This window comes from Microcaecilia unicolor, chromosome 11 (genome assembly GCF_901765095.1).
Source record: "Microcaecilia unicolor chromosome 11, aMicUni1.1, whole genome shotgun sequence".
NCBI lineage: Eukaryota > Metazoa > Chordata > Amphibia > Gymnophiona > Siphonopidae > Microcaecilia > Microcaecilia unicolor.
Window position 1 is genome coordinate 115,749,059 of NC_044041.1, and position 12,810 is coordinate 115,761,868.

General features: G+C 43.6%; 1 protein-coding gene across 3 annotated transcripts in view; it reads right to left on the bottom strand.

The window, feature by feature from the left end:
* NAA40 (N(alpha)-acetyltransferase 40, NatD catalytic subunit) overlaps positions 1 to 12,810 on the bottom strand; it is a 58,455-nt gene that overhangs the window by 12,684 nt on the left and 32,961 nt on the right. For all 3 annotated transcript variants that reach the window (XM_030218735.1, XM_030218737.1, XM_030218738.1), the window contains one exon: positions 654 to 706. In XM_030218735.1, the coding sequence (XP_030074595.1) occupies positions 654 to 706 (53 nt within the window). The remainder of the gene's footprint in view (positions 1 to 653; positions 707 to 12,810) is intronic.

The following is a 12,810-nucleotide window of genomic DNA, read 5'->3' on the forward strand; positions in this document are numbered from 1 at the left end:
CCAGGTTCACCATGGATCCGATACTAGGAATCAGCTTTCTTCGGGATTTTTGCAAAATGCCGATTCCCAGGTCGACGCAGACGTCGACCCACTTGTGAGAATAAGCAGCCTGCTTGACCTCGGAGAATAATCACACATCAAATCATCAGTCTAACATTAAAACATAAAACGTTTTAATATATCAATAAAATACATTATAAAAACATATGGAAAGCACAACAGATGAACCTTAGTCTCATTAAGAGAATACTAACCAATAAACCAGCTGACAGAATACTCATTTAATACTAAAACTGCCAACCCAGATATTTCTAAAATACCCTCAACTGTCCCAATGTCCACCCCCCCCCCCCCCCCCCACCTGTCCCAATGTCAATAATACAAAATTCTGGTCCTCTAGTTGGTTGCAAAGCATAACCCATCACTGCAGTGGATTTGTCTAGCTCTCCCCCAGATAAGATCAACTATCTGCCAGGTCCTGTTAACACTTCTATGGAGTTCATCAGTATTCTGACCAAAAAAACAAAATCCAAATATTTCTTCCTTAGTATCACCCAAGTAAACCTGAGAAATGTTTCACTCTTCCCTTATGTAACGCACTATATAAGAATAGCACTGTATGAAGGAAGCTCTGTGTTTCCTCAGCCACTTACCCATTTCTGTCATATTTCTTGAAGAAAGGAAAGGCTTCCAGAGGGTCATCAAGCTGTCAGAAAAAAAAAAAAAAAAAAAAAAAAAAAAGAGGATGAAACCACGCAGTTCTAAGTCATGACAAGAAAGAACACAAGGTGAGCTTTGAGAGCTAATTTCTCTCAGCAACACAAGAGGGCAACTATGAAGCAACAGCTGTTCAAAGAAAGCCTTTATATGCATCTATAAGTAATGACTCAACCATTTAAATGCAGGCAATGACACTGGTATCTTTTGTCTTATTTACTTTATCAAAGCATTCCAATTTGTTCAAAATGTTGCAGTACACTTGTTGATAAGCTGTAGATTATATGATCATCATCTCAAAGTCTGCATTGGCTTCCAATCATTTTTGCATTAAATTAAAGTTGCTTGCAATTAGATCTGAGAGGTGATACCCACATTATTTAATTTCTGAATTACTTACATACCAACCTGCAAGAGCACTATACTCCTCTCAACAAGGATTGTTAAAACATTCCGGGGTCCTTTTACTAAGCTGCGGTAAAAAGGGTCCTGCGCTAGTGGCAGTGGCCATTTTTACCGTACACTGCAGCCAATTTCACCACAGCGGGTAAAAATGCCTGAAAATAGCCATGGCCAGGAGGTAAGATTGCTCTTACCGCGTGGCCATGCGAGAGGGAGCACTTACCTCCACCCATTGAGGTGGTAGTAAGGACTCCTGTACTAAACCAGCAGTAACTGGGTAGCGCACAGCACTGGCTGATTTCCGCCAGGTTAGCACCGCAGCAAATAGTGCACGCTGGGGCTGGAACTACCACCAGCGCTCACGTTGGGCCGGCAGTAGTTAATATATTTAGGCTCCCAAATTGGTCTCTTTAAAAATTTACTAGGGCCGAATTCTTAGAAAAAGGCAGATTTAGTGATTTTCAGCACTAGACACCTAAGCAGTTACTAAAAACGCATCTTCTTGAAAGCCTTTCCAACCACGAGGGCCCATGTAGTTAAATCCACGAGTTCTGTGGTTCTTGTCAACCACACCCGGCACCCATTCTACTGATCATGTTACCACACCCATTCTACTAACCATGCTTCCTCGCCACATAAATCACAACTGCAACCCTTTGAAGATTATTTATGTGACCACATGTCCCTATAAGTGTTGACTATGTATATGACACAAGCGACTAGGTGTCCCCTCTCCACATAATTGTAACCACCACCCAGTTAAAATCATGTATGTGACGATCATCAAAGTCTATGTATGTGGCATCTATGTAAAATTATGTATGTGAATATTGTTACCCACCTTGGATAAAAGTGGGATATAATGTACTAAATAAATAAATAAAATTAGGCTCTAAATTTAGGTAAATAAATGGCAGGCATAAAATTTAGAAGCACAACCTTTATGTACTTAAATGTGAGTTTTTATTTTTGCTACAATGTACTGTTTGTATGTGTACCTGACCCATGTTTTGCTATACTTTGCTTAGTACTGTATTAGATATATGGATTATACATTTTTAAATAAACAGATTTAGTGATGCAAATCCAAGGGGGGGAGAGAGGGAGAAAGATCACCTGCTCTACACCTGCTCCATCTTTACTTTACCTTAGGTTTTTATAACCCACTTCTTCCCCTCAAAGGGTTCAGAGCAGGTTAACATTTCAAAAGACTGATTCCATATTCAATCAGGATAATACAATAAAACAAGCTAAACAAGAATACATCGATTTCATAAATGATTACCGGACAACAAAAATTCTCTTAAAAAATACACTTAATTTCCGCTCTTCAGTTTTTACCGAAGAAAATGAAAGATCCACCTGTACCAGAAACAGATTTCAAGGGTGATGATGCGGAGGAACTGAAAGAAATCTCAGTGAGTCTGGAAGATGTACTGAACCAAGTCAACAAATTAAAGAGCAGTAAATCACCTGGACCAGATGGTATACATTTCAAGGTACTGAAAGAACTCAAACATGAAATTGTTGATCTGTTGTTAATGATCTGTAACCTGTTTTTAAAATCGTCCATCGTACCTAAAGATCGGAGAGTAGCCAGTGCAATGCAGGTTTTTAAAAAATAAAAAGGTTCCAGGGGTGATTCGAAAAATTACACACAGGTAAGCCTGACTTCAGCATTGGGCAAAATAGTGGAAACTATTATAAAGAGTAAAATTACTGAACACATAGAGACTCTTGAGGAAATTAAAGAGTCATGGGATAGGAGGCAATATTCTGTTGTGGATTAGGAACTGGTTAATCGATAGAAACTAGAGGGTAGAATTAAATGAGCATTTTTCTCAATGGAGGAGAGTGAATAGTGGAGTGCCACAAGGATCTGTACTGGGACCAGTGCTATTTAACATTTAGAAATGATCTGGAAATCGTAACGACAAGTGAGGTGATTAAATTTGCAGATGGCACAAAACTATTCAGTTGTTAAAACACATGTGGGCTGTAAAAAATTGCAGGAAAATCTTAGGAAATTGGAAGACTGGGAATCCAAATGGCAGATGAAATTTAATGTGGGCAAATGCAACGTGGGAAGAATAATCCAAGTCATAGTTACTTGATTCTAGGGTCTACCAAGAAAAAGATCTAGATGTCATCTTAGATGATACGTTGAAATCTTCTAACGGTGTGCGGTGGCAGCCAAAAAAGCAAACAGGATGCTAGGAACCATTAGGAAAGGGATGGAAAATAAGACAAAGATTATTATAATGCCTCTGTATCATTCTATGGTGTGACCTCACCTTGAATATTGTGTGCAATTCTGGTCACTGTATCTCAAAAAAATATATATAGCAGAATTAGAAAAGGTTCAAAGAAGGGTGACCAAAACAATAAAGGTGATGAAACTCCTCTCATATGTGGAAAGGCTAAAGGGGTTAATAGCTTTTCAGCTTGGAAAAGAGATGGCTGAGGGGGGATATGAGAGAGGTCTACAAAATCCTAAGTGGTGTAGAACGGGTACAAGTGAATTGACTTTTTATTCTCTCAAAAAGTACAAAGACCAGGGCACATTCAATGAAGTTATATGGCAATTCTTTTAAAATGAATAGGAGGAAATATTTTTTCATTCAACAAATAGTTAAGCTCTGGAACTTGTTACTAGAGGATGTGGATACAGCAGTTAGCATATCTGGGTTTTAAAAAAGATTTGGACAAATTCCTGAAAGAAAAGTCCATAGTCTGTAATTGAGCTAGACCTGGAGGAAGCTACTGCTTCCCCTGGAATCAGTAGCATGGAATCTTGCTATTATGTGGGATTCTGCCAGGTACTTGTGACCAAGGTTGGCTGCTGTTGGAAGCAGGATACTGGGCTAGATAGGCCTTGGTCTTGACCCAGTATAGTTACTCAAGTTCTTATGAAAAGAAAAATAAGAAACGCTAGTATGAATTATCACAGGTAACGAATTCCATGTCCTTAGAGCCTGATAATAAAATGAACAACTCATGATGCAACTTCAAACCTCTTACAGAAGGAAAGAACTACAAAAAATGTTCAATATTTTGACGAAAAGTATTAGAACGTAACAACCTAATACAGGAACAAAGGTTCTCAGATAAGCATCCTTCTGAAGATCTAAAAACTAAGCAACATATCTTAAATAGGAGTAGCCTAATGGTTAGTGCAGTGGACTTTGATCCTTGGGAACCAAGTTCTATTCCCACTGCAGCTCCTTGTGACTCTGGGCAAGTCACATAACCCTCCATTGCCCCTGGTACAAAATAAGTACCTGAATATATGTAAACCACTTTGAATGTAGTTGCAAAAACCTCAGAAAGGCGGTATATCAAGTCCCATTTCCCTTCCCTAAATAGCATGTGAGCTCTGACTGGCAACCAATGAAGATGTATCAGCAACAAAGTCACATATCATATCTTGATTTTCTAAATATTAAATGAGCAGCAGTATTCTGAATCAATTAAATTCTATGTAACAATCTTGACAGTCAAGTTGTGAAAAGCTACTGATTAAACAGCAGCAAAATGTTTTTCTGCAAAATAAGAATGTATTAATTGAAGTTGCTTAATTTAAAAAAAGTTTTTTTTCCATCAAACTATTAATCTGTAGTTCTATACTTGGATGTAGAATCCAAAATTACTCCCAATACCATTGAAGTCTTTTCCACCTTCAATGAGGTCCCCTCATCATTTAAAATACAATTAAGAATATCACTCAAATTTGAATTAAACCACAAATTATTAAAAAATAATACACAAAATCTGATACATAACACATCATGCATGTCATAGTACATTCCACTTGAACATAATAAACCACAAATTTTTTTGTCTTAAGTTTAAAAGTGCGTGATGATAACCAATTACCTATTTTCCTAATATATCTATTTATAAATAGCTGAATGGTCTACCAAGTTGGAGTTAATAAGGATCCAAAACAAAAAATACACTAGCCTAGGAATATATTTCTCCAAACTCCAGAATAGATTGCAACTCATACACATTGCAACAAATTCATATACATGTTAAACAAAATTTGTTTAATGTGTATATGAATTCTACATTAAGGATGAACCACAGATTAATAGTTTGATTTTTTTTAAAAACAACATTTTTTTAATAGGTGATGCTGTGAAACCACAACTAAAAATTCTGTCAATTTTACTACTACTACTAAGTAATTTCTATAGCGCTACTAGACGTATACTGTGCTGTACACTTGAACATGAAAAGGCAGTCCCTGCTCGAAAGAGCTTACAATTTAATCAAGACATACAAACAGGACAAATAAGGGATAAGAGAATTACTAAGGTAGGAATGATAAAACAGACATGGATACTGTACAAGTGAATAGGGTTAGGAGTTAAAAGCAGCATCAAAATGGTATATTTGCAATTAGTCTAAAATTCATGAGTTAAATCTAAACCAATAGCCTTTGGATTGGGGTAAGCACAAAATGTCCCACAGATGATAAAAACCATCCAGATTTAAAAGACAAATTAATGAAATTAATTAACCAGTCCACTATCAACGAAGGAGGATTATCTTCACTATGTATCTTACTTCACTACGCATCTCAGCTCAATTCTGACAAAAACCTTGTCCAGGGATGGGCGAGAGGTGCAGCCCCGAAAGAACGAGTACACGATCAGAAAGTTTTTTCGGGGTGAGGCTCCGCCATAGCACGTGAATAGAGAGCAACACGCAGAAGCTCGATTCCCGACAAGACCAAACACCTCTCGTTAGAAGCGAACTCCCCACTGAGAGAGAGAATTCAGTAGCATGATTGGGAGATGCTAAAACCCAACACAGCCCTACATAGCTGAAAACCAAAGAGCTGGTGTAGGACAAGGGATCCGCAGATCACAATACTAAAGGAGAATCCACAGCTCCCCAGTTTATGTCAGGACAGAATACCACTGGCTGAACAGAAGAAAAGTCCAACAGAAGGTGAGTGTAATAAAGGCATCAACGTGACAATACACCACAAGCTGGGCAGACAGCTCCCCATAAGAAATAGCAGAAACCACCACCAGGGAAGGGTAGACAAGCATTTCTTCTCCAAGAAGGTTCCAGAACCCTTCAAGGCTTAGCACTCAACCACAAAAAACGACACAACAGTTACACACCAACACCAGCCTCAATTGGGAAATCGATAAGGAGAAACAGAGTCATATTTAAAAAAAATAAAATAAACGAGACACCCACTACCCCACACATCACAAACCCAAATACATACACACAATCTTAAAAAAAAAACAAAAAAAAACCAGAGTGAAGTAGCTGTGCAAGTTACACCAACAGTTATTACCAGAAGCAATTCATAGCGCTAGACAGCGCATCACAACTCCGCTTAATCTCATTCAATTTCTGTCCTTGACTATAAGTGTTGACCCCACAAGAAAAACCACACCCGCAATCACTTATCACACTACAGAAGAATTCAAAATGAATACTGTAAAAATACTCCTTGGAATTTACTCCATAACTTTGATCCAAGCAATCATGGCCACACCTCATGACAGGAATAACATCATACCCACACTACATAACCAATTCCGGTCAACCACACTACCTTCCGCCAACCCATTAACAGAATCTTCAATGAAAAATCTACAACGTCCAAAAACATTCTACAAACTGCAAAAAAGAATACAAACAAATCCAAACCAAAGTAAAAATGGCAACTAATAAAAATCACCACAATCCCAAACACAGAAGAACCACATCATAAAATTAAAGTGGGATATATCAACGCCAGATCTGCAGTAAACAAAACAGAAACATTAACAGACTGGATCAAGACTGAAGATCTCAACCTACTCTTCATCAATGAAACTTGGATTCATGACCAAAAAGATCACATAATCCTGGACCTATATCCCCCAGAATACAAAATCATACACTGAACCATAGAAGGCAAATGAGGAGAATGCATAGCTAATTCATAGATCCCAATTCACCACCGATACCATTGCTGAGTCAATACCTCTACTTGAAATTGCCTCAATCAGGATTCAACACAAATCCCTTCTTGACCAGTTGAACTGTGTACTATTCTATAGACCACCAGGCAACTGGAATGAAGCTCAATCTTCATGGACTTCATATCAACCACATGTGCAACTAACTCAAACGTGATGATCATAGGAGGTATCAACCTTCACTTAATAGACCCAAACTGAAAAGGTGTACGACTGCAATGATATCCTACAACTATGGGACTTCAAATGGCCACGTTTAACGGCAACACACATAAAAGGTCACACACTCGACCTAATTACACACAAATTCACTACTGACCAAAACTTCAAAATAACAGAACGTAACTGGTCTGAAACACCTTGGGACGATCACTTTAAACTTAATTTGACTCTACAATGGTTGAAGAAGGGTTACCACCAAGCAAATGAACGCATATCACACAGCAAAAGAGCTCATGTGGATGCGATAACATTCTAGCAATCAAAATATGACGAAAATTGGTCTACACCAACTGACTCTACTAACTACCTCATGGAATGGGAAGAAAGATGTAACTTGGTCCTCAACAAAATAGCCCCCATTCGAACAAAAACCTCACACAAACACAATAAGACACCATGGTTCAACGATGACCTGAAAAAACTAAGACTCGAAAGAGCGTGGAGAAAAAAACAAAAATGTACAAAATCTAAACATATGGAAAGAATCACAGAAAAAAATACAAATATGAGATAAAATAATCCAGACAGATCTATTATAAAGCACAGGTAGGCACTGATTTTAAAGACATGAAGAAACTATACAAACTACTGGACAAATTACTGGACACCGGATCAGTTACATCATTTAATACGGGCACTGCACCAGCAGGCGAACCTGCCAAATACTTCAAAGAAAAAATTGTCAACTTACGCAGCACCATTCCCCAGGATGACACTAACCGTGAAATTTTCATCGATGAACTCGACCCACACCCAGAACATCCAGCAGACCGCACTTGGTTAAACTTCTCCCAGATCACAGATGAAACAGTTGCAAAAGCGACCAGAAAACCAGGGCTGTAGAGTCGGAGTCGGCAGCAATTTTGGGTACCTTGAGTCGTAGTTGGAGTCGGCAAAAATGTACCGACTCCGACTCCTCATACATTTGAATAAAGTACTTCTCTGCTGTGAATAAAGCGAATGCTACATACCTGTAGAAGGTATTCTCCGAGGACAGCAGGCTGATTGTTCTCACTGATGGGTGACTTCCACGGAACCCCCTCCAATCGGAATCTTCACTAGCAAAGACGTTTGCTAGCCCATGCGCACCGCGCATGCGCGACGTCTTCCCGCCCGAACCGGCTCATGTTCGTCAGTCCCATATGTAGCAAGACAAAGACAAGGGAAGACACAACTCCAAAGGAGAGGCGGGTGGGTTCGTGAGAACAATCAACCTGCTGTCCTCAGAGAATACCTTCTACAGGTATGTAGCATTCGCTTTCTCCGAGGACAAGCAGGCTGCTTGTTCTCACTGATGGGGTATCCATAGCCCCCAGGCTCACCCAAAACAACAAACATGGTCAATTGGGCCTCGCAACGGCGAGGACATAACTGAGATTGACCTAACAACTTATCCAACTAACTGAGAGTGTAGCCTGGAACAGAACAAAAAATGGGCCTAGGGGGGTGGAGTTGGATTCTAAACCCCAAACAGATTGTGAAGCACCGACTGCCCGAACCGACTGTCGCGTCGGGTATCCTGCTGCAGGCAGTAATGAGAAGTGAATGTGTGGACAGATGACCATGTCGCAGCCTTGCAGATCTCTTCAATAGTGGCTGACTTCAAGTGGGCCACTGACTGCCATGGCTCTAACATTGTGAGCCGTGACATGACCCTCAAGAGAGCCAGCCCAGCCTAGGCGTAAGTGAAGGAAATGCAGTCTGCTAGCCAATTTGATAAGGTGCGTTTCCCCACAGCCACTCCCCTCCTGTTGGGATCAAAAGAAACAAAAAGTTGGGCGGACTGTCTGTTGGGCTGTGTCCGCTCCAGATAGAAGGCCAATGCTCTTTTGCAGTCCAATGTGTGCAGTTGACGTTCAGCAGGGCAGGAATGCGGATGGGGAAAGAATGTTGGCATGACAATTGACTGGTTCAGATGGAACTCCGACACCACCTTCGGCAAGAATTTAGGGTGAGTGCGGAGGACTACTCTATTATGATGAAATTTGGTGTAAGGAGCATGGGCTACCAGGGCCTGAAGCTCACTGACTCTACGAGCTGAAGTTACTGCCACCAAGAAAATGACCTTCCAGGTCAAGTACTTCAGATGGCATGAATTCAGTGGCACAAAAGGAGGTTTCATCAGCTGGGTGAGAACGACATTGAGATCCCATGACACTGTAGGAGGTTTGATGGGGGACTTTGACAAAAGCAAACCTCTCATAAAGCGAACAACTAAAGGCTGTCCCAAGATCGGCTTACCTTCCACACGGCAATGGTATGCACTGACTGCGCTAAGGTGAACCCTTACAGAGTTGGTCTTGAGACCAGACTCAGACAAGTGCAGAAGGTAGTCAAGCAGGGTCTGTGTAGGACAGGAGCGAGGATCTAAAGCCTTGCTGTCACACCAGACAGCAAACCTCCTCCATAAAAAGAAGTAACTCCTCTTAGTGGAATCTTTCCTGGAAGCAAGCAAGACACGGGAGACACCCTCCGACAGACCCAAAGAGGTAAAGCCTACGCTCTCAACATCCAGGCCGTGAGAGCCAGAGACTGGAGGTTGGGATGCAGAAGCGCCCCTTCGTTCTGGGTGATGAGGGTCGGAAAACACTCCAATCTCCACGGTTCTTCGGAGGACAACTCCAGAAGAAGAGGGAACCAGATCTGACGCGGCCAAAAAGGAGCAATCAGAATCATGGTGCCTCGGTCCTGCTTAAGTTTCAGCAAAGTCTTCCCCACCAGAGGTATGGGAGGATAAGCATACAGCAGGCCTTCCCCCCAATCCAGGAGGAAGGCATCCGATGCCAGTCGGCCGTGGGCCTGAAGTCTGGAACAGAACTGAGGGACCTTGTGGTTGGCTTGAGATGCGAAGAGATCTACCAAAGGGGTGCCCCACACTTGGAAGATCCAGCACACTACTCTGGAGTTGAGCGACCACTCATGAGGTTGTATAATCCTGCTCAACCTGTCAGCCAGACTGTTGTTTACGCCTGCCAGATATGTGGCTTGGAGAAACATGCCGTGACGGCGAGCCCACAGCCACATGCTGACGGCTTCCTGACACAGGGGGCGAGATCCGATGCCCCCCTGCTTGTTGATGTAATACATGGCAACCTGGTTGTCTGTCTGAATTTGGATAATTTGATGGGACAGCCGATCTCTGAAAGCCTTCAGAGCGTTCCAGACCGCTCGCAACGCCAGGAGATTGATCTGTAGACCTTGTTCCTGGAGGGACCAGCTTCCCTGGGTGTGAAGCCCATCGACATGAGCTCCCCACCCCAGGAGAGACGCATCCGTAGTCAGCACATTTTGCGGCTGAGGAATTTGGAAAGGGCGTCCCAGAGTCAAATTGGACCAAATCGTCCACCAGTGCAGGGATTCGAGAAAACTCGTGGACAGGTGGATCACGTCCTCTAGATCCCCAGCAGCCTGAAACCACTGGGAAGCTAGGGTCCATTGAGCAGATCGCATGCGAAGACGAGCCATGGGAGTCACATGCACTGTGGAGGCCATGTGGCCGAGCAATCTCAACATCTGCCGAGCTGTGATCTGCTGGGACGCTCGCACCCGGGAGACGAGGGACAACAGATTGTTGGCCCTTGTCTCCGGAAGATAGGCGCGAGCCGTCCGAGAATCCAGCAGAGCTCCTATGAATTCGAGTCTCTGTACTGGGAGAAGATGGGACTTTGGATAATTTATCACAAACCCCAGTAGCTCCAGGAGTCGAATAGTCATCTGCATGGACTGTAGAGCTCCTGCCTCGGATGTGTTCTTCACCAGCCAATCGTCGAGATAAGGGAACACGTGCACTCCAAGCCTGCGGAGCGCTGCTGCTACCACAGCCAAGCACTTCGTGAACACCCTGGGCGCGGAGGCGAGCCCAAAGGGTAGCACACAGTACTGGAAGTGACGTGTTCCCAGACAGAATCGAAGATACTGTCTGTGAGCTGGCAGTATCGGAATATGCGTGTAAGCATCCTTTAAGTCCAGAGAGCATAGCCAATATTTTTCCTGAATCATGGGAAGAAGGGTGCCCAGGGAAAGCATCCTGAACTTTTCCGTTACCAGATATTTGTTCAGGGCCCTTAGGTCTAGGATGGGACGCATCCCCCGTTTTCTTTTCCACAACGAAGTACCTGGAATAGAATCCCAGCCCCTCTTGCCCCGGTGGCACGGGCTCGACCGCATTGGCGCTGAGAAGGGCGGAGAGTTCCTCTGCAAGTACCTGCTTGTGCTGGAAGCTGAAAGACTGAGCTCCCGGTGGGCAATTTGGAGGCATGGAGGCCAAATTGAGGGCGTATCCTTGCCGAACTATTTGAAGAACCCAACGGTCGGAGGTTATAAGAGGCCACCTTTGGTGAAAAACTTTCAACCTCCCCCCGACCGGCAGATCGTCCGGCACGGACACTGTGATATCGGCTATGCTCTGCTGGAGCCAGTCAAAAGCACGCCCCCTGCTTTTGCTGGGGAGCTGTGGGGCCTTGCTAAGGCGCACGCTGCTGACGAGAGCGAGCGCGCTGGGGCTTAGCCTGGGCCGCAGGCTGTCAAGAGGGAGGATTGTACCTACGCTTACCAGAAGAGTAGGGAACAGCCTTCCTTCCCCCATAAAAACGTCTACCTGATGAGGTAGATGCTGAAGGCTGCCGGCGGGAGAATTTGTCAAAAGCGTTATCCCGCTGGTGGAGCTGTTCTACCACCTGTTCGACCTTTTCCCCAAAAATGTTATCCGCTCGGCAAGGGGAGTCCGCAATCCGCTGCTGGATCCTATTCTCCAGGTCGGAGGCACGCAGCCATGAGAGTCTGCGCATCACCACACCTTGAGCAGCAGCCCTGGACGCAACATCGAAGGTATCAAATACCCCTCTGGCCAGGAATTTCCTACATGCCTTCAGCTGCCTGACCACCTCCTAAAACGGCTTGGCTTGCTCAGAAGGGAGCTTGTCCACCAAGTCCGCCAGCTTCCGCACATTGTTCCGCATATGGATGCTCGTGTAGAGCTGGTATGATTGAATCTTGGCTACAAGCATGGATGAATGATAGGCCTTCCTCCCAAAGGAGTCTAAGGTTCTGGGGTCTTTGCCCGGGGGCGCCGAAGCATGCTCCCTAGAACTCTTAGCCTTCTTCAGGGCCAGATCCACCACACCAGAGTCGTGAGGCAACTGAGTGCGCATCAGCTCTGGGTCCCCATGGATCCGATACTGGGATTCTATCTTCTTGGGAATGTGGGGATTAGTTAGTGGCTTGGTCCAGTTCGCCAGCAATGTCTTTTTTAGGACATTATGCATGGGTACTGTGGACGCTTCCTTAGGAGCTCAAACATCTCAGCCCTTGGCTCATCCTCCGCGACCACCGGGAAGGGGATGGCCGTAGACATCTCCCGGACAAAGGCCGCAAAAGACAGACTCTCGGGAGGAGAAAGCTGCCTTTCAGGGGAGGGAGTGGGATCCGAATGAAGGCCATCAGACTCCTCGTCAGAGAAATATCTGATGTCCTCCTC